Genomic DNA, 23,070 nt, shown 5'->3' on the forward strand with positions numbered 1-23,070 from the left:
CATTTAGACTAAGAGTATGCAGAGCATGAGTATCTACAGCCTCAAATGCATGAACAAAATGTTACTGCATTGAAAGTTTCTCCTGTGAGCAATCTTCCACCCGCACCCCAAACCCTGCACCCCCCCCCCACCCCACCATCAATACAGCACTAGATACTATCACCCAATTCCTACAGGTCATTCCAAAAAAACAGACATTGAGGCATGGTACATGCTTAATAAGGAGATTGTCTCTGCACTGCTAAATCATCATGGTAATTTCTGTACAATGTTCTGCTCTTCCATCTTTATAACTGATTGGGAATCGGATTCAATAGCTTAAATGACTGAAGGGGATCACACATATGGCTGGCCAGTACATTGCATAGAACTTCCTGGCTGCATGCAACATCTCACTCTGTAAGCTTTACACACAGTAATGCATGCAAAAATCAAGCAGATTGTGCCATGCTGCAGCAGTAAAAAAATGCATGTGATGGGAACAGGCCTTTGGAAAGTCACTGATTTGGACTAGTCCAAAATGGAAAGTAAATGAGCATTAATTCTGGGACACAAGTCTCTTATCTTATGTCAAAATGGTTAAGACACTGGAGACTGTCTTCTTAGCAACATGTGACTTACATCTCCAAAAGTCTGTCAATTAAACTTTTTCTAAAGAATCCCTTGGGGTAGCAGCCTCTTGTACATCGGTGGTCATTAGGAGTTTGAAAGCTGAAACAGTCATTTATGAATTTTATAATAACCCACTGTAATGTAGTGTTGTACACTGCACTTCTGTCATTTCTAAGAGCTACAAATAATAGATGTTATTTTCACCCAACTTAATTTACAAACCTCAGAAGGAAGAATGTGACGTGCAAGAATTCAAATGTATGGGTTTCGATCCCTACGGAGACTGTAGAAAGCATTCAATCATGCAGCTACCATGAGTACGCTAAGCATAACAAAATGGTTACTTACCAGTAGGAACCCTGAAAAGTTGTTGGGGTATTCCCATGCAGTGCATCTATTCCGCATTCTAGTGGTTGGGTCTGGAATGGTCTCTTGTCCTTTTTGGTGTGTGGGCGTTATAGACCACCATTTGGTGATAAGTCCATTCCCTTTGTGATGTCAGACGGCCCCCTGAATGTTTCGGAGCATGGTCATCTTCAGATTCTTTTTTCTACTGGCGCCTGTGCTGATTGGAACTTTCCTTGCTTTGAAGGGTTGTTCACCTCACCTGCTTGCTTTCTTCCATTTACAAGAGAGGCGGGTAGGTTGCATGTGAACCCAGAAAACTCTTCATTCTGCATAACTACTACTGATAAGAAACCATTACTTTTTGCAGCAAGAATCCATGTCTGGATTCACATGCAGTGCATTTAATTACAAAGTGATATTTGGTTCCTTGGGACGGGTGGGTTGAAATGTAATTGAACTGGTACACAAGTGTGGTTCTAGCACAATCTATGCCAACTGTGCCTCTTTGTTTATCTGGATGTCTACACAGTAGTGTTTCATGTCGGTGTGCTTTTATGACCATGTCACAGCCATACAGATGACGCTTATCGGTACAATTGCCAGGAACGGTAGGCTTGCACCCTTCTTTCTGGTTAACTGTGCCCTGGGACTTGTGGGTAAAGTATTCCCTGATTTGGTGTAGCAGGTCTGGTCAGTTTCTACTATCCATCGCCAAACGGTTCCCTTAGTTACCAAAATACCTTTGCTCAATTCCCTTTTCAAATTTCTTTTCTCTCTTGTAGGTAGTACATTAGTACCCTTCGCACATCCAGGGTGCGAGAGCCCAATTTCTCGTGGTTGATGGAGATGCCAAGGTGTTGTAGAATGACTGTTTGCATGTCTTGGTGGCATCTTTGTTCTACGTTTGCCTTAACTAAACAATCATCCAGATATGGGTAGACGTGTAAACTCAGTTTTCTAAGGTAAGCTATCACTGGCGCTAGCATTTAATGAACACTCCTGATGTGGCTTTTTTGCCAAAGGGTAGCACACTGAACTCGTAGTGTACCTTGTCCAAGACCAATTAGAGTTACCTTTTGTGCCTCTGGTTCATTGGTATGTGTACGTAGGCGTCCTGCAGATCTAGGGTGGCCATAATGTCCCTTCCAAAGGAGTTGGATTACTTTTTGTAGTGTTGTAATTTTTAAGTGTTAGGTTTGCTTGAACTTTATTAGGTTCTCAGTGTTCAGCCTTGTTTTGGTACTAGGAAGTACACAGAGTAGACTCCACCGCTTGTCTCCCTTGTGGAAAGGACTCTCTCTAAGGCTGGTTTCCTGATAAGTTCATTGATTTCTTTTTACAACTATACGAGTTTCCTATCCTTGAAGGGCCTCTTCTTTGAAGGAACATGTGGTGGTAGTGTGAGGCATTCTAAGCAGTAACCATGTCTAATTAGGTTTAAGATCCAACTGTGAGAGATGACCAACCTGCACTCCTGGAGTAATCCTCACATTTACCCCCACCACTCGTGTTATGTGGTGGGGCTGTGGGCAAATGGAGTCACTTGCTTGGTGGTCCCCCTCTTGCGGGTTGTTGTTGGGCAGGATGGTGTATAGCTTATTGGCTGAAACCTTGCTGTTGTTGCTATGGGGCTGGTGAAAACACTGTCCTGCCTCCTGCTGGTCTCCTGTTGGAGATTTCTCCACTCCTTAAAAACACTGAGTCGCAAAGACCTCATGGCTTTGGAGGTCTCATTGTCTTTGATAGAGTGCCTTGTCTGCGGCAGTCCCAAAAAGGCATTACCCAGTGAATGCCATGTGGACGACGGATGGCTGAACTTTTGCTTTGAATTCAGACACCCTCAACTATGTGTGTCTCCAGAGGGTGGTCCAGTGGACATCTGTCTGCTGACAGTATCTGCCACGTCAAGTGCGGACTTAAGCCCTCCTGGATCATACTCTTTGCCGTCTTTTTGAATTCCTCTGGAAGGTTCTGCATGAGCCTTACCATTTCCACCCATTGCTGGTGGCCGTACTGGTTGAACAATGCACTGAAATTCGCAATTCTCCATTGCATCGTTGCTTCCCTTTCCATCTTCCTAATAACCAGGTCAATTCTCGTGCTCTCTCTAGTGGTGGCCCGGTTGATGTGGGTGCATTATTTCTCTTCCGGGCAGTTGCCACTATGATGGAGTCTGCTGGCACGTTCCCTTTAATGTACAGGGAATCTTGAGTGGAATATTTGTATTTCTTCTCCACTCATAAAAGGTTAACCTGAATGCTTCCTTTCCCTGGTCCATTATGCTGGGAAGCATGGATATGTACAAGTTTACCTTTCGTGATGGCATCAGACTTTTGAGGAGGTAGCACGATTCCTTCCTCTTTTCACGGCAGTCTAGCCTTGAGGCTGGCGTCCTTTTGGCCTTGAGCAACCACTCAGCATCAGTCATCGAAGACTGTTGCCACAAAAGACAAAAAAAATTTTTAAAAAAGAAAAGACAATTCCGGATTCAAACACTAAATAGTGAAATACATGCACAGCATGTGAATCCAGAAAATGATTCATGATACAACACTGTGGTTCACTATGCTCAAAAGACTCTTTACGCACATCAATGTGTGAAACAGAACAGAATGACAAACAAGGTTTTAGTTCACAACAGAGACTGAAACCAATCTATTGACTACAGAAAAAGCGTTGACTGATTCGTCCTATGGTGACAACTCTTAGTAAGAGCGGAAAAGCTAAGCACAGAGTAGTATGCATTACTGCTCATACACAAAGCCTTTGTGATGGCATTAGCTGGAATTGGTTTTGATGGACTCAAAATATTTGAGTGTTGTAAACCATACTAAGGTCTAGTGTGAGAAAGTGCCATCTTTCTTGCATGGTATGCCCCCACTTTTTGCTAAATTGCTGAATGTACTTCGATTGAGTGTACCCTGGGTTCCTGCCAATCAGGTGCCCAGGGCCTATGTTCCTTCCTTAAACCACACAAACTCCAAATTGGCAAACCCTAGCCACATGTCAGCCCCTAGTAAATGGTACCCTAGGTACCCAGGGCCTTGTGACCAGGGAAGGCCTCTAAGGGCTGCAGCACTCATTGTGCCACCCTCAGAGGCCCTGTACCCTTACACACACACACTGCCCTTGCAGGCTGAGTGTCTGGGTGCAGGACAAAACAAAGAGTCGACATGGCACACATCACTGTGTACCATGCCCATCACCTACACTGCCAAGGCATATGTCAGCCACCCCTCTAGCTGGGTGCATTACGCCTATGGTGTGGGCACAGGAGCAGGAGCCCTGTGCCCCTACAGTACCCGGGTCCATTCCTGGGCACTGCAAGTGCAGTGCTGTCATTTAAGAATACATGGTGCTGAGAGCTTGTCAAACACGAGCTCCACAGCACCATATTGGCAACACTGAAGCCTGGGAAGTTTGGTATCAAACTTCTCAGCACATTGAACCCACACTGATGCCAGTGTAGGATTTAATGTACTAAGCACCCCAGAGGGCATCTTAGAAGATGCCCCCTTACAGCTAACTTACAATCCACGTCTGCTCTGAGGCTGCCCAGGCTGCCACACAGCAGACACGTTGCTGAACCCCTGGGTGGGAGAGCCCCTGCTCTCCCGGGCCTGCAACAATGCACATCCTGGGTGAGGTGAGAAATCTCCTCCCCCAGGATGAGCAAAGGGAAGCTTCAAAGGCATGCCGCCAGTTGGAGTTTCCCCAGGCCACTGCAACCCCCCACTCTGGCGGGAAGCTTGGCCGGAAACCCCATACAAGGACAGGGGATGTGCCAGCCTGCCCACCCCACCCCTCAGGTGGGGGAGGCGAGGTGAAGCACATCTCCGGGCTCTCGCCATCTTGAAGATGGGAGGCCCTACCCTATCAGGATTAGGCTACTGCCTCCCTCCCACAGGAGAGAGGCAGGATAGGGGGTGTACCCACCCCAGGACAAGGACCCATTGGTCCCTGGCCTTCACCTACCTGTAACGCCCCTAAATCTAGTATTTAGGGGCCCCCTGAACCTTCCTTCCTCAGATTCCAGATAGAAAACGACAAGAAGAGCAAGAAGAACAAAGACCTGCCCTGCAGCTGCTAAAAAGAGAAGACACCAACTGCTTTGGCCCCAGCCCTACCGGCCTGTCGACTCTCGAACCTGCACCAGCGCGGCATCCCACGTGGCCAGCAACCTCACCAACCCCGGAGGACCTGGCTACCTTTTAGCTCTAAGCCCCTGGGACTCCCACGAGTAGAGGCTCTACTCAAGAAACCTATTTGCTATCCCTGGCACCAGCCCGGGACCGCGGACCCAACACACTCTGCACCAGCCAAGCCTGGCCAGTGCCGGAGTGGACAAAGACCCAGAGGACGACCCCACGGCGACTGTGACCCAGAGTCCGGCACCCAAGGCCCCCCTCGACATCCCGGAAGAAGCCTGCAGCCTCAGAACCAAGTGCCACCCCAGCCGCGATCAACCAGAGGGTAAGATTCCCGACGTCAAAAGGCACCCCTGCACCCGGCGCCCTGCGACCCCCTGTGCCCAATCCCGGGGTACCCACCTAACCTACAACTACCCAGCTTACCTCTCGAAGTGGTGGTGGCACCTGAAACATCCTCGTCCCCGAGCCTGCAGCCTCTTTCCAAACCGGAACATTCCCATTGATTTCCATTGAGCGCCCTAAGGCTCAAAAGCACCCTGCACCCAGCTGCCCGAGTGGCCCTGGCAGTGCCCTCTCTACACTAACCTACTTCCCCACTTGCCCTGAGTAAGTGACCAGGAGCCCAGCTCCCACAGCCGCGTGGCTTGCCAGACAGCAGCCACCAACCAAGGCCCCCCTATCCCTCATAGGATAACATTGGGCCCAACTCTCTCTGCACCCGGCCGTCCTGAAACCGCTGAGGGTGAACCAACTGTACCTACCTGACACTGGGGGACCCCCTGAGTCCATGCCCGGAATTTCAACACTACCAGTCGAGTACTTACCCTTAAACCGCTAACTTCATTTTCCTCATAGGGTAACATTGGCTGGCTTTTTCTTCAAAAATCTGTGTGAACTTTTCAAAACTGCAAAAATTCACCAAAAATCAGCCAAGTGACAAAAACGAATTTACTCACCTGCTCCTAGGTGAGCTCCCAGTGCTGGATCTTGGTGCCCAGCCCTGACTCTGAAAAGTGTTCACAACTATACTTACCTCTAACTCATTTTTCTCCCATAGGAAACCATTGTCTGCTTTTCTGTGAAATTTCTTCTAAGTGTCTACTTTTGCAAATTTGAAATATTCTTTTAAAATCGTACCATTTCTGCAAACGAAATTACTTACCTGCTTTTGATAAGGACCCCAGTCCTGGGTCTAGGCACCCAGTCCTGGATTACTAAAGTAACGATAAAGTACTCTACCTGCAATTTGAATTTCTTGCCATAGAGATCCATTGAATTTTTTCTGTGAAATATTTTCTAAGTGCTAACTTTTGAAATAGCTAAATATTGAATATGCTACTTACCAGTATACATCTGTTCTTGGCATGTAGGGCTGCTGACATTCATATCTGTGCATAGATCGCCGCCTAGTGTTGGGTCCGGATGTTTGCACGTTGTTGTCCTGGAAGAGTCTTCGAAGTATCCTTGGATAGGTGACTCCTCCCCTGGACTACAGTGCGCATGGGCATCCTCTCCATCCTCAGATTGTTTTTTGTGGCAGTGATGGAGTAGATACAGAAAGTGATGACCATGCTTGCAGTAATTCTGAGAGCTGCAGCTGCGACAGGCGCCGGGGAGGAGGGAGGGCGATATGAATGTCAGCAGCCCTACATGCCAAGAACAGATGCATACTGGTAAGTAGCATATTCAGTTCGAGGCATGTGGGCTGCTGAATTCATATCTGTGCATAGAATACATAGCAGTGCCCTCTATTGGCGGCGGCTACCCGTGCCAGCTGCAGCGGTCTGAAAAAGTGTTTTGAGAACAGCCTGTCCTACAGCTGCCTGCTGTTTTGACTGCACATCTACGCAATAGTGTTTTGTAAATGTGTGTGTAGTGGACCATGTGGCTGCTCTGCATATTTCATGCAGGGGAATATTTCCTAGGAAGGCCATGGAAGCCCCCAACTTACGTGTTGAGTGGGCTCGTGGTGGAATAGTTAATGTGCGTTTTGCTTTTTGATAACAGATTTGAATACACTTAACTATCCATCTGGCTATCCCTGCTTTGGAGATGGCGTTACCTTTGTGGTGTGGGGCAAAGGCAACGAACAGTTGTTTGGTCTTCTTGAAGGGTTTAGTCCTATCGATGTAGTACATGAGGGCCCTCCGTACATCTAGTGTATGTAGTGCCCTTTCTGCAACAGTTTGTGGGTTTTGGAAGAAAACTGGCAGTTCAATAGTCTGATTCATGTGGAACTGCGATATTACTTTGGGCATGAATTTGGGGTTGGTACGTAGTACGACCCTGTTGGTGTGAACCTGTATAAATGGCTCTTGAACGGTTAGTGCCTGGAGTTCACTAACTCTTCTTAGGGAAGTGATCGCTACAAGGAAGGCCACTTTCCAGGTAAGGAATTGAATCTCGCATGAGTGTAGAGGTTCAAAGGGTGGACCCATCAGGCGTGTGAGGACCAAGTTGAGGTTCCACATTGGAGCCCGTGGGTGGCTTGGTGGAATGACTCGTTTGAGTCCTTCCAAGAATGCTTTGATGGCAGGCACTCTGAATAGAGAGAGGTGCTGCCTGGTTTGCAGATAGGCTGAGATTGCGGTCAAATGGACACGTATAGAGGTGTACGCCAGATTGCATCGATATAGGTGTAAGAGATAACAGATGATGTTTTGGATGGATGCGTCCAGCGGGTTGATGTCATTATTACCGCAATAAATGACGAACCTTTTCCATTTGGCTGCATAGCAAGCTCTGGTAGTGGGTCTCCTGGCCTCCTTGATGATGTCCATACAGTCAGGCGGCAGGTTGAGATAGCCAAACTCTAGGACTTCAGGAGCCAGATCGCCAGATTCAGCTGTTGCGGATCTGGGTGCTGAACCTCTCCATGGTTCTGCGTCAAATGCGCGGGTTTGATCCGCAGCCTTTGATGCGGCACCACGGAAAGTTCGAGGAAGGTGGTGTACCACGGCTGGCGTGCCCACGTGGGAGCAACTAGGACGAGTGTCAGGGAGTGTTGTCGGAGTTTGCGGGCCACTAGCGGTATCAATGGCGCTGGGGGAAAAGCGTACGCAAATCTGCCGGACCAGTTCATCCATATCGCATTGCCCTGCGACTGCGGATGTGGGAATCTGGCGGCGAAGCTTTGGCATTTTGCGTTTTCGCTTGTCGCGAATAGGTCTATCTCCGGATGACCCCACTGCTGGAAGTACGGTTGGAGTACTGATGGGTGTAACTCCCACTCGTGCATCTGGTGGCTGTGTCTGCTGAGCAGATCCGCCGTCTGGTTGTCCTTGCCAGGGAGGTGTTCCGCCATGAGGAACATGTTCCTTTGAATGGCCCACTTCCACATGCTCTGAGCCAGATGAGACAACTGTGGAGAGTGTGTTCCTCCCTGTTTCTGTATGTAGTACATTGCGGTCATGTTGTCCGTCCGGATCAACACGACCTTGTTGCATAGATGTACTTTGAATGCCTTCATGGCTAGGAAGATTGCCATCAATTCCAGAAGGTTGATGTGCAACTTCTTTTGTTGTGTTGTCCATAGTCCTTGCACTGTGTAGTGGAGTACATGAGCTCCCCATCCCTGGAGAGACGCGTCCGCTGTCAGTACTATCTGTGGGACAGGCTCTTGGAATGGTCGGCCCTTGCAAAGGTTTTGTGGATTCCACCAATGCAGAGAGTTGTATGCCCGACCGCTCACCAACACTAGGTCCTTTAACTGTCCTTGAGCCTGATTCCACTGACGTGCTAGGCACTCCTGAAGTGGGCGCATATGTAATCTCGCGTGCGGGACTATGAAGATGCAGGAGGCCATCATGCCTATCAACTGCATAAACACTCGCGCTGGAAGTGAGTGATTGGGTTTGAACTTGGAGATCAGCAGTTGTATGCTGTTGATCCTCACTAAATTTGGCTGAGCTGTGGCCGCCAGAGTGTCTATAGTCGCACCTAGGTACTGTTGTACGTGTGCGGGCTGGAGATGGGACTTTGGATAATTTAGTGAGAATCCCAGACTGTGAAGAAGGTGAATGGTGCGGGACATGTGGCTTGCACATTGCTGGGCTGACTTCGCTTGAACGAGCCAGTCGTCTAGGTAGGGGTAGACGTGTATATGCTGCCTCCGTAGATGTGCTGCCACCGTAGCTAGGCACTTCGTGAAAACCCTGGGCGCTGTTGTCACGCCGAAGGGAAGGACTTTGAACTGATAGTGCTGCCCCTGAACAGTGAACCTGAGGTATTTTTTGTGTGAGGGGTGGATGGGTATGTGAAAGTACGCATCCTTGAGGTCCAGTGTGGCTAGGAAGTCTCCCTGCTTGAGAAGCGGAAGGACTTGCTGTAGAGTGAGCATGTGAAAGTGCTCTGAAAGAATGTACTGGTTCAGGGGTCTCAGGTCTAATATAGGTCTGAGCGACCCGTCCTTTTTTGGAATTAAGAAGTAGAGGGAGTACACTCCCGCACCCTGCTCGTGGATGGGTACGACCTCTATAGCGCCTTTTAGAAGCATACTTTGCACTTCTTGCTGTAAGAGCGTTAAGTGCTCTGAGGACATAGGACGGCTTCTTGGTGGTATTGTGGGTGGAGTGGAGGTTAACTCCAGACAGTAACCGTATTTTACAATATCTTTGACCCACCTGTCCGTGGTGATGGAATTCCACGTGGACAGGAACCTTTGTAGCCTTCCCCCGACAGGTGTTATGTGGTCGGGAGGAAGGGAGAGGGCGTCACTGCTTGTTCTTGGGGGAGGACCTGGTGTTGCCGTAGCCGCGTCCTCTGCCCTTTGTGCTGGAGCCACGATATCCACCTCGGGTGTTTTTATCATAGGTGGTCTGTGTATTGCCTTTGTTATATGTTTGTTGTGACCCCTGTCCTCTACCTGCTCCCTTGTTTCCGGGGCGACGAAAGGAGCCGCTCCGAAAGGACTGAGTTTGTAGGGCGCCCATGGACTTTGCAGTGTCCGTGTCCTTTTTTATCTTTGAGGGTGGTGTCAACCTCTGGCCCGAATAAGTAGTCGGGGTTGACGGGCTGGTTCAGTATATTGTTTTGTACCTCAGGCTTGAATCCTGAGATTCGTAGCCAGGCATGTCGTCGCAGCATGACGCTTGTGTTTATGGCTCTGGCAGCCGTGTCTGCAGCATCTAGTGCGCATTTGATGGAAGCGTTCGTTAGTAGCTGTCCTTCTCTGATGAGCATTTCTGCGCCTTCCTTTAACTGGTCAGGGAGATGTTGGAATATTTGCTCCAGTGTATCATAGTGCGCTCTATCATAGCGAGCAAGGAGCGCTTGAGTGTTGGCTATGCGCCATATGTTGGCAGCTTGGGCGGCAACTCGCTTGCCAGAGGTTTCTAACACCTTGGACTCTTTGTCCGGGGGAGGAGCGTCACCTGTCGTTTGCGAGTGTGCCCTCTTGCGTGCATTCGCTACAACGATGGAGTCGAGTGGTAATTGTCCTCTGATGTAAGTAGGATCCCCAGGTGCTGATCTGTATTTTTTATCAATCCTGGGGTTTATCACTCGTGCCCTGGTGGGTTCTTTGAAAATGTCCTTGGCTGGTTTGAGGACCCCCTTCAACATTGGCAGAGTCTTTACATGTCTTTCTGAGGATGCAAAGGTGTCCATTAGAAAGTCATCTTCGATGGTATCAGAGTGAAGCTGTACCCCATGGTTATTTGCAGCACGTTCGATAAGAGCGTTGAACGCTGCAGTATCCTCCGTAGGAGATGTTTTTGCCCCATAGAGTTGTTGGTCCTGTGCATCGAGAGGTGCACTGGGGTCTGCAGGGTCGCCCCAAGTTTGATCAGGGTCCTGCTGGTCATCAGGGTCCGTGTCTACATGGTAGGGGACTTGGTCATCCATGTAGTCCTCTAATGCATCCGTATCGGAGCGTGTGGGGGAGAACCGGTGTAGATCCTGGTAGGATGAATGGAAGGGTTCATAAAGGAGTGGTTCCGATTCTGCAGGCAACTTCCTTTTTAGTGGGATCCTGAAAGGGTCCAATGGCGGCTCCGAAGTTATCCTTCGGTCGTGGAGAATCATCCTGCCAGTGTCGGCGTCGATGATACGTGCCGGAGACGTCTCAGCAGGTGTGACCGTAGGTTGGGTGACCCGTGTCCTGAGTTGGAACATTTTTGGGATTGTCGACGGAGGCAAGCCGAAGGTAATATTGGCCGGCACCGAAGAGGCTGCTGGAGCTCCGATCAAACCGGAACCCGACGTGTCCTGGAGGACAGCTGTGGTTTTGCTGCCTTGCGTCGCACCAGGTCGTACTTGGGGCGCCGTCGAGGCTTTGGCACCGGCCAGGCTCGTAGAGGCGGACGTGGATTTTTTCGGCGCCGGCGGGTCATCGAGTCGAGGTGCAGAGATCACCGAAGTCTTCGATACCTGAGGCTTAGGTGTCGTCGAGGGAGTGATGCGAGACACAGCAGGCGGTACGGCCCTTGGTGTCGTTGGTGCCGGTAGCCGAGCAGGTTTGTCGGTGCCGATGGCTTTTTTCCGTTTGTCGACTCCAACGTCGCCCGCTTCAAGTTCGGCACCGAAGTCCCTCTTGGTGCGGTCGGTGCCGACGCGGTGCGCTGGCGTCGAAGGCCTCGATCCGACCAGCGCCACTTTCAGTTTCGGTTTCGGTGGAACCGGAGTAGCTTTCGGTTTTGTGGTAGGGAAACCAGCCTGTTTATGTAGTAATGGCTGCCGCTGAACATCCGAGGCCGGGCCCGAGGGCGGAGCCGAAGAACTGCGGGATGGGTCTCGGGTAAGGCCCGAAGGCGATCCCTCGACCGGAGCCATAGGCTGTGGCACTGGTGTTTCAACGGTTTGAACAGGTAGGCCTTGTTCATCATTGGAGCTACTCTCTTCGGCCCCTAAGGCCTCCTCGTCGTCTCCTACCTCGGTGTCGTCTTCACCTCTGTGGAAGAGTGACTCGTCTACCTCGTCCGATCCGGGTTCGTGTTCGGAAACGGGACTGGAGGGCAAGACTTCTAATTCCTCGACGTCTTCGGCCTCGTCGAAGATGTCTGTTGGGGCCGGTGCCGCGTGCTGCGCCTCGAGTCTCGCCGATTCCGCAGAGTCTTCTTGGAACGGAACCGGGCACAGGCCATGCATGTCGATTCGTCGTGGTCCGGTGAAAGGCATTTATTGCACACCGGGTGGACGTCGATGTGTGGGTACTTCGCATTGCATACCGGACACCTTTTGAATGGCGTCCTCGATTCCATCGTCGAAGTAGTCGATGGACAGGTAAATGCGAAAAAAGTCGGTGCTGAAAGTTAGTAAACTAACAGGATTGTATCGAAACCCGATCGATAAACAGTACCGACGCAAACTAAAGGCCTTTTGGCCTCGAAAAAATATTTTCCTAACTTGAGCTAAGATAGCACATCCGAACCCAATGGCGGAAAAAAACAATCTGAGGATGGAGAGGATGCCCATGCGCACTGTAGTCCAGGGGAGGAGTCACCTATCCAAGGATACTTCGAAGACTCTTCCAGGACAACAACGTGCAAACATCCGGACCCAACACTAGGCGGCGATCTATGCACAGATATGAATTCAGCAGCCCACATGCCTCGAACTATTTAAAAATCATTACAGTTATTAAGTCGACTTTCATCACTTGATTCTGAATACTGACCCCAGGCTGGTTCTAGGAGCCAGACCTGGAATTCCAAAAGTAATCTGAAAAGTAATTTATTACAAATAACCTGAATGTACCATTGAGCTCAATGCATTGTTATGTTTAGGAAATAGGATTGTTTATTGCAACCAACTGTGACTGTTTACACAAATTTATTGCTTAAAACAAAAGTATTTATATTCAACCTCTCCTTCTGAGAAAGTATATTTTTACCCCCTTTGTGGTTCTAAAAATAAAACAAGCATATATTTTATATATACAAATCATTGGCCTAGAGTTCAGTTATTGAGTGTGTGAAACCATTTGCTGACTGAGTGTGTACAATAAATGCTTTACACTGTCCTCTGGTACTGCCTTACTGCTCGACCAAGCTACCACTTTTGAGAGTAAGGTCATACCTAACTTTGACCTCTATCAGCCTCTGGGGGACTGTGGACTCTGTACACCCTGTACCCATTAGGGAACAGTATATACAGAGCCACTTTCTCACATCTAGCTTCTGCTATAATCTGCAAATCGTCCACGTTAGGCAAAAGGTGCATTCCTTGAAGGTATAGCATGGAGAGGTGGAAAGAGGTATGCTTAATCACACTAAAAGCAGACATTAGGTCAAAGGCTAGCCATCTGTATTGACAGTGGCGTCTTCCAACGGAAACCTCACAATTACTTTGCGTTTCCTTGGCTGGATTATGAAGCAGACCATCATTGGGATACACGAATTCCCTCTGGTCTTTCACCTCCATGGTCACCAAGATTTTAACCCTCATCACGTGTAAAACACAGCAGACACTGTTTCACGTCAAAAAACTAGGAACAGCCATTTTTCTTTTATTTTGAAATCAGTATGACAGCGCTAAAGAGATCCTTTTAAATTGCTGTTCTTGAGGTAACTTCTGAAATCTTAGAGAGCATGAAGGATAGATTGAAGGGAAGTTTGAAGCCTAGCCCTTTTGGGCTATGTTCAGCACCAATTGTTAATGAGGTATAACTGCCATTTGACTAAGAAAAAAAGGACTGTGTTCTCCCTACCAATGGGAATGCATATGTATATGCCTTGACGTACAAAGGAGCCTCCAGCCTGATTTGTTAGAGACTTTGGCTGCTGAAGCAGAAGACGAAGCTGGCGTTAAATCTTTAGAGTACTTGTAACTATTTACCCTTTGGATCGTTATGCATTCTTTTTTACTTCAACAGTTCGTGAAGCGGTATAAACAACTTGTTTCGTGGTAACCATACTCCAAGATTTTGCTGCATCAGCTTCAATTTTGCAACAATACAACCATCGGCATGGGAAAAACGGTTTTATCATCTAAATTTGAATCTACTTTTTTTATCCTAAATTTCAATGTGCAGTGACGGTGTATGGAAGCATGTGCAAAGAACGGTAAATGGCTTATGCTGCAGTGTCCACAATGCCCATTCTCAATGTTGAATGTAGGGCTGCTTCAATTCCCTCCAACAGCCAAACAAGGAATTCCTCACTCTTGCTCATTATAAATCTAACAGCAAAAACTGAAGTGATCTGTCACAAGTAGAAAGACAAGCTCTGCTAACCTAGTTTCTTTTCCGAGTTTTAACAAGAGCCTGTTCGTGGCTACCTCAGTGGGGAAATTGAAGAGATTGCAAGTCCATCTATCACCAAGTTATTGTTGGGTGTGTAATAAGGGCTTTTACTGGCAAGTAAGGTTTGGCCCCATTTGTGTTTTTTTAGTACTGTAGTGCATGTAATATTAGGCATATTTACTGGGATTTGAAACTACAACCCTGTGTACACTGCTAAAATAACTAACACATAATTACATTTTTGAAGAGCTGCCGGAGATATGAAGTAGACAGGTGCCTACACTGAAAATGATCAGCACACAGATGGTTGATGACAAAAGGTAAGTTGGACAGTTCGAGCTGGGCAGGTCCTTTTGAGACAAGGCCTATACCAATCTGCATTTGTTGTTTTTCTATACCAGCAAAGATAATATAAAACAATTGAATATATTTCTACCCATAGGACAGTTTGGTACAACAATTCCCTCAATAATAGTATAGACACACTAAGGGGGATGGAAATAAATACCACATAGCAAGCAGTCTGAAAAGCAGTAGAGAAAGCAGTCCATTTGTCATAGTAGCAGTAATGCAGACATTTCCTTTTTTTGTTTTTTAAACTGGATGTATATTCAGGATTAGATTTGAATTCCTGCTCATGCGCTTTCTTCATACAATGACAACAAATTAGGCTAATTCTGGCAGGCTTGCAGGGCCTATAGTTTCTGAAGCGGGGGAACTGGCTGATGGGTCAGCCATAGTTAGATGTGTTCTCGCACACAAAGCAGTCTGCAATGTACAGCCAGTCCACTTTAACAATCACAGAAATCTGATCCACCTCCAAATAAGGAAGTCAGATAACATATAAAGGGCTAACGAAAATGTTACTTTATAGTGAAATGGTTTAAGTACTTGTTTACTTTTGTCCAAATACATATTTACACGTATATGCCTAAACTTACGGATACTTTGATGTTTTCTATGAGGAAAGATGCTTTGTGATGCAATTTAAAATACATCGATTGAACAGCAAAAGTAGAAAACATATTATGCACAATCATTTGCAGGACGTGCTTCTTGTGTGCTGCTTATGAAAGAAGAGTTTAATCTTAAACATGACTCAAATTTAAAATGCGTGCAAAAGTTTACTTTAAACTGGAATACTGTTTTTTTTGCAAAACAAATATTAGCGGACTGTATTAAAATAAGATTTATTTTGAATAAAAAAATAGCCAACCGTGTCAAACAGCTGGACCACTTGGCAAACCTTATTCTAGGCTGGTTTGTGATTAATTTAACTCCGCGATGGCCCATAAGATGGAACTACTGATGGATGCAAAGTGACTGACTGCTTGAAAAGAGCTCCAATGACTGAAAAATGGGGTCAATGAAAAAAAGGTCAATAATTGGAAGGAGTATTAAATTGACATGAATACTTTAAATGTACTGGGTTTTCTCAGCCTAAGAGAATTTTCGACAAAGCATGCAAAGCGCAAAAAAACCAATTCTGAAGAAACACAGTGAGAGAGTCTGGTCAACTTGGCTGAAAACAGAAACCTGGTGATGATTTTAATATAATAAGTAGCACCTGAATAATGAGATTTAAGCATTTATACAGCGGCTCAAAAGTTATGCTACTTACTACATTCGGTGTAAATCTCTTGAAAATCTCCAGCGGTCATTGAGAAATTAGCATTTGAAGGAAGGCTATGTGGATTTACATCAGGAAAATATACTGGCCTTATTTGATCTGCAGACCTGCGATTGTTGCTGAACTGGTGTATCCATGGATAAAGCTTAAAACCATTGACTTGACAGCATCTGCAAAACAGAAATTGATTCTATTACTTGCCTATTTTTACTCATTGGGATGAGAATAGCTTTCTCCCCATAGTGGCACGAGTTCATAGCAAAATTTGCTAGGACAAGCCAAAAACAAAACATATCACTGTAAAGGTGTATACATAAATATGGCAGTAGCCACTGTAATCATAGTTAAGCTGCACTTTTCCCAGGAAATGCATTTTTGGTTTGAACTACAACTTTAGACCCCCCCCCCCCCCCCTCCCCCTGCCATGACGAACTTGCACTAAATTTGGCAATCGCTTGGCATACTCAGCAAGGTTCTGGCATGCAAATGTTACAGATAAGTGCAGGGGTAAAAAACTGTTAAAAGGGGAGAAGCACTTTGAGTGGGAGTTCTTTCCTCTCATTTTAGCGCTCCCGTATGAAATTTTGCTTGTGCCTACAGCCCAAACCATTTAACAGATTAATAGCAAACTTGACATGAGAGTAGAACTTTACTCAGAATAAGTGCTTTTGTGAGTTTGGTGTAAATCTGTTCAGCAGTTGTTGTTCGATATAAGCATTTTTAAAAGTTACACAGTAAGCTTGAAAGGGTTAACACTTTTGTAAATTATGGCCATTTGGAATTCGCAATTTAAGAAATTAAAAAAATTAAAGAATTCAGATTTAGGGAGGGAGCCTTTACTCCTGCTGTCCCTTTTGGATGTGGAGATCAAAAATTGGAACCACCGAGCACAGTGATTTTACTGGCTGGCCAAAAGAGAACCATTTCTCGTAACATTTTTGTAGGATGCAGGGACCATGCCCTGCATCCTGAAATATCTCTCAGTAAAAGGACTCCTCAAACTCTGCACTCCCTCGCCCATCTCCCAGGCCAAACTAGGTTGTCACTCAAGAACTCTCTCAAACTCTTTCTCCTTCACACAAAGAGCCCTAAGCTCCTCAGATCTTTTCCAGGAATTGCAGATCCCACACACTTAAAAGGAAACAGTGATCCACAGCACCATGCTAGGTACTGTGGAACCCCGCCGGCATAGGAGGTGTAGGGGATCCATGAATCCGGAAAAGGATCCACAAATCTATGGCAAGTGTCGTGCCTACATACTACAAACTCAGGGCAAGCTTCTCTGAATCCGGCACCGCTGATGGAGCAAGGTTTTGTATTTAAGAAACTTGCTTGTATGCAATCCTCTCAAATAACATGTAACCACATAACCCACAAGTCTTGTAATACTAATATTGCATTACATACAAACATACTGTATCTAGGGGACGCTTGCCTATGTGTATTACTAACAAGTAACCAGAGTGTCTAAAACGGCCGCCAAAAACACGGGAAAGTCTGAGCATGCGTCTACTGCATCTACGTAGTATGACGTCTTCTTTCGCTTGGTGGGAAAGCTGTGCAGCTGCGCAATAGCTTTAAGAATGGCCACTTGAAACTCACATGGTAATGCACATTCTTTCGCATAAACTAAACCTATAAGTGCTACTAAGCACTAATGCGAAAAGATTAAATAAGTAAATGGGGATAGAGTAGAGATAAGTGGTATACAGTGAAATCATTTATTGTCGCATTCTAACGTGTCATTTTGGGACTTTATTATTAGTTCATATTTGGGCCTCGGAGGGTGACTGAAATCCCTACCCCACCTGATCCACGCGCATGCGCATAGTAACTTGCCGGAAACCATGATGGCACACTTGAACCACAGCCAAGGCCACATTGGACGACGACGCCTGGGAAGAAAAACTATTGACCTGAACAAGCAACAATTTTGAATAATATGAATAAACTTGTATTGATCATAATGTGAAATGCGTGTGGGAATAAAGCTATGGGAAAGAAAATTAAGGGGCGGAAACATAGAACAATAGTCCAAAGAGAAATTATTACTTTTAACATGGTGTGATGAACTCACCTCCTGGCCCTGACCAATCAGAATATGGGAAAACAAGGATATTGAAACGTTTGGGGGTGGTACACAAATACAGAATAGTATAATTGAGGTAAGTTAGCTAGAGACTTTGTCAGACTTGTCAGATCCGTCATTCCCACTCGTCACCGACTCAACATGTATGCTGCTACAGATTCTGTCCGAGACGCTGTCTCAGACCCGGCTGATGCCAGAAACTCTGCTCGAGAAAATGAGATACTGATCTTGAGAGAAGGTGCTAAACTGTATTTGATTCTGACTCACAAAAATTATTGATTTAGATAAAGATTTTAAAACCTTTTGAGTTTGTGGTTATTTAGAGTTTAAAGTTAAATGTCATTTTCTACTTTGAACTATCTCAGCAACCTGATTCATTGAGTAAAGGAATTATTAAGGAGATCAAATTGGTAAGACTTGGTAAAGGTGAAAATCAAATTACAGGTAAAACTCAAAACTGATGACAGCAGGGTTTACTAGCTTATCTGTGTGAATTTTTTGGGCCCAGGTGAGTATTAGGTATGTGTGTGTACACTGAGCTGGTAACCCACGCTCCATCACCGCCTACTGTGACTATGGATTCAGAACCTCCGAAACAGGCAGCATTGATCAAAGATTTTGCGCTGGGTTCATGGTACCTGGCAACGGTGCTTGACCTGTATACGAAGTACGAAGCAGAGATCGGCAAAATCCAAACCCCCCCAAAATTAGGCCAGAACAGAAGGACAAGTTCTCATAGATAAACACTTCTGGCAGCACGATTCAGCTGCCCAGAAGGGTGGGTGCAAGCCTGGTTGTCAACCTCAGGGTTTACTGCCTGCTGTGAACTGGGCAGATGGTGCCATGCACAGCAGAGTTGATAGCCTGCAAGAGGTTGTTACCCGCCGGAACAGTCCATGAAGCCTACATCTGCTGCACGCTGGACTGCATATGTGGAGATAGGGGAGTTCAAGACCTTTCCGAAGGCAACGCCCTGGGGCCAATGCCCCCTGCTGCAGGGTTGAACACAGGCCCTCAGCCAACCCCTACTCCTTTCATCATTTTCACACACTCACTGTGCCCATCACTTTCACTCACAAATTTAAAAAAAAAATATTTTTCTCTTTTTAAACCATCAAAGTTGGTTCTGAAAAGAATCTTGCTTTTAAAAGTGTTTTTACTTTTTTGGACGGAAACATTAAAAATCGTTTAAAAAAGGATATATATTTTATTTTTATTACACGTTTTGGTGAAGAAGCATCATGCAATGCAAACCCAAAAAAATACAGCCGGTATCCAGCTCTTTTTGCTTCTCCTGCAGGACATCTTCTGGCAACCTCTCTCCAGCGTGCATGAGGTGCTTGTGCAATGAAGAAGCTCCAAAGCAGTATTCTGCTCAGCTTCTTTTAACATAAAGTACACGTCAATTAATTCACCCAGTAGAATGGAGAACATTTTTACCTATGAATTCTGGTGTAGAGAGCAGGGTAAGTGAAAACTTGTTCGCCTTCCCAACCAATAGCTAATATAACCAAAGAACAACAAGTTTGCTACCTATTTCAATGTCGCTCTAGAGACAAGTCCCTCATAATCTTTAAGGCTAAAGTGCCTTGGAATCCAGTGTGTTTTAAAAGAACCCTCACTCACCTAGTTGGTGACATGCTTCATCATTGAGATCCCACCCTGGTCGCCAAATGTATCAAGGGTGTGCTACAACGCCAAATTGCAATGGAGCTGTTTTTTTGTGTGAGCTGTGACTGTGTGTGATGGTGAAAAGTGTTAGTTTTAGAAACGGCTCAGGACCTCCCATCCCCAATTGTGAGTATTTTAAACAAAGTGCAGATACCAATTAATGGTTAAAACAATTGTGGATATTTGTGGGACATTAGTAGATCCCACTAGTGTGGTCAACGTGTTTCAGCCATCTGTGTTTATGCCCCAAAGGGTCAACGTGGCTTTCGGCAGAACCAAAAGACGAAATACGCATGCATGCTATGGCATGCAAGAATCTAGTTTGTACTTACAAACCCGATCAATACTGGAGATAATCACCTCTTGCAATTCATCTTAGTTTTGTAGTTTCAGGCAACATGGGATGCTTCGAGGGGGAGGACCCTGTTGTCACACTTTCTTCAAGGTGTCTCACCCTCCCATGTACCAGTCAGTCCTCGCAAGTCCTGCATTTTGATCTTTGATCATACGTCTCAACATCTTACAGTTCTTCATTTCATTCCTCTCCATGTCTCCTGCTTGTCAAAAAGCAACTGCAAAAATTGCAAAGGAGCAACATTTTTGGTTCCTCGAAAAAAAAAAAAAAACACGGCAAAAAAAATAAAAATGTATTCTCCCATACTACAGAGCTCTAAGGAGTGTACTGATCTGTGTACTAGAAAAATTTGAGTCTAGAACAATACATTCCCAGGAACCAATAGTTCACAAGGATTCATGGATGTGCTGCGAGTCCTTGGAAGTTGGCACTGTTTAATCGAGCATGCCCTGGATCTGAGGTTCTCATTACCAGGCAATTCAGAAGGCAAAAAACGCTGGACATTGAAATATAATCCTTCAGCTGCGACTTTTTAGTTGAATTTAGATAACTCATAACTTCAAATAATACATTACAATTCGTTTTCAACTTTTTAAAAAAAATTCAGGGTTCACAGAACTCCGTGTTTAATTTGAAGGATTTGCAGACTTGGAACTAAAGTCCTGCCTCTTTGCTCTAGCAAAAGTCACATCTAAAATAAATAAATAAATTTAAAAAATATTCCAGCTTCCACAGTAATCTTTCCAAAAAGAATACAGGTTTTGGCAAAGTCAAAAGGTCTGCCACAGGATGTTACCCTCTAGGCTTTATAAATGCTAGTTTATTTTCTCCTGTTTTTTTTTGCATAACTTATTTCTAGGGGAGCCGTTGTGCCCTTGCCAGTATAATAAAAAAAAAAAAGGCTAAAACCAAAACAACATTTTTACTGACATTCAAGTTCCTTGGACTAAAGAGAAACATTTTGTGTGAGGATGTGCTCCTTGTGAAAGGCAGACTGTTGTCACTCACAGTGAACCAACGCAATGGCTGAAGTGGGCAGTCTTGATGCTTCATAATATAGTAGGCAGGCGAAAAATGTGAATGAAAGCAAAAGACTAATGGATTAGGAGGATTGGCTGAAAGCCTCTGTAAGTAAAATATATATATTATCTACTGGCGGTCGCCAGTAGATAGCTATAGTTAGGACCGAGTTCCCATAGGAAATCTGAAAATTCTATTTTGAATAACTTTGGCGCCGGTTGACTTTTCTTCGTGAAACTTTCAAAACTAATGGGGTGCTCTGCTCAGCTCCTACCCTGAAAGTCTCGGGGTGATTCGTCAAGCCGGGGCTGAGAAAAAAGGGGGGTCCCAAAACGCGTTTTCCCCATGCATTTTCCTATAGGACCTTTAGTCGAAGGTACAGCCCGAACGGCTGAACAGAATTACTTGAAATTTGGCAAATAGGTAGCCCTCAGGTCAGGCATGTGCCTTTTGCTTAAATGGTGTAAATCCGTTCAGTAGTTCCTGAGAAAATCAAAAGTAAAATCACATATCTGGGCGGAGCCTAACCACACTACTCATCGTGAGATCTGATTGGCTGTCAGCACTTCATCCAAGAAGTGTTGGCAGCCATCTTGGGACCAATATACATAATAGCACCTCATTAAAAAGCATTGCAGTTAATAGAAGGTTTTAAGACTTTAGTTACATTATAAATCATTTGTTGATGGTACCATACTCATTTTAGGAATTCTGGTGTGTTCTAAGGTGATTTTACCATGTGAACAAGCTTTCTGCTGTGATATCATGAATCATGTTTGAGAGAAAACTATTTTCTCATGCTTTTCCCACAGAGGTTTGGAAGGTGATCTATAAGCTAAACTGAGAGCATATTTTCTGTAAATTCACATTATCTTTCTCAGTCATGCGAGAATGAAGTCTGACATTCTCAGTAAAACATGTACATCCAACAAGGGCAGTAAAACATGTACATCCAACAAGGGCAGAGACTGTCAGTGGATTCCTTTGTGTTCTACTGCAGCTTCCCAGAGTGTTCTAAAGAACAACTAGAGCGCTAACAGTCCGACTTATGACAAACGTACGGCACACCTGAAGCCATCTTGGTTGGAATAAAGTGGTAATTCTTAAAACATTTAATTTAGATAAGGAACAAAATGAGGGGGTTCATTTAGCCATAGAAAGTAGGATTAGTGCTGCAGAAAGAAAAATTAGGGCACATTTTGACTTCTCAAATCCTCTTCTATTTCATAAAAGAATTCTGACATGCAGACTGAAACATGCACTTTGAATACCAGCAGCAGACTTCCCTGGTGAGCAGTAGCTTTACTACAGTGATCTAATGAGCAACCAGAGTGCTAACATTCAGAATTTATGGCAAATGTGTGACATATCTGGATATCTTCTTGATGGAATCAAAGTAAAAAACTGAAAGCATTTCCTACTGAGGAGACTGCAGTAAATGAGGAAATTAGGAAACTTCATAACAAATAAATCTCCCAAGATGGCCACCAGACACAAAAGAGCCTAAATGCAGCACAAATATCACCCAGATGTAGCCCACATGTAGACCAATGACAGAAGTGTGCAAAACACTTATTTTCTGTGTATTTGCAGTTTTATATAGTGCAGACTTGTCAGGTATTGGAATGCTTTACATGAGCATTGGTTACATCACACAAGATCAAATTCCTTTTGGTTGTAGACATGGGGAGATGAAGTGATTTGACCACAATCACAGAATGTTGAGCTGAAGCAGAAACTCCAACCTGGTTCCCCAGTTGCAAAGTCTGCAGCTCTGGAAGTAACACCACATCCTCTCGCCAAGGTGCAACATTTAATCAAGTGGTCAACTGGATAAAAAAACAAAGATTACAAATAATTTAAAAGTTCTTTGTCGCCATTTGAAAACTCAGAATATGTCCTCATTTTAGTTTTTTAGAGCACTAACCATAATTTTGATGCAAATAAGACCCTCTCATATATGTAATTTCTAAAGGAAATACTCTAGGTATTACAGTTTTGATTACATCAAAA

At 45.3% G+C, this 23,070-nt stretch overlaps 1 protein-coding gene across 3 annotated transcripts in view; it reads right to left on the reverse strand.

Moving 5' to 3' along the window:
• Positions 1 to 23,070, reverse strand: part of CARNMT1 (carnosine N-methyltransferase 1) — a 142,334-nt gene that overhangs the window by 47,270 nt on the left and 71,994 nt on the right. For all 3 annotated transcript variants that reach the window (XR_014970369.1, XR_014970370.1, XM_085633068.1), the window contains exon 5: positions 15,914 to 16,092. Coding sequence is in view for 1 of the 3 variants with exons in the window: in XM_085633068.1 (XP_085489194.1) it covers positions 15,914 to 16,092 (179 nt within the window). In the remaining 2 variants the exon portion in view is untranslated. The remainder of the gene's footprint in view (positions 1 to 15,913; positions 16,093 to 23,070) is intronic.

Source organism: Triturus cristatus, chromosome 2_1, assembly GCF_964204655.1.
Source record: "Triturus cristatus chromosome 2_1, aTriCri1.1, whole genome shotgun sequence".
In the NCBI taxonomy this organism is placed as follows: domain Eukaryota; kingdom Metazoa; phylum Chordata; class Amphibia; order Caudata; family Salamandridae; genus Triturus; species Triturus cristatus.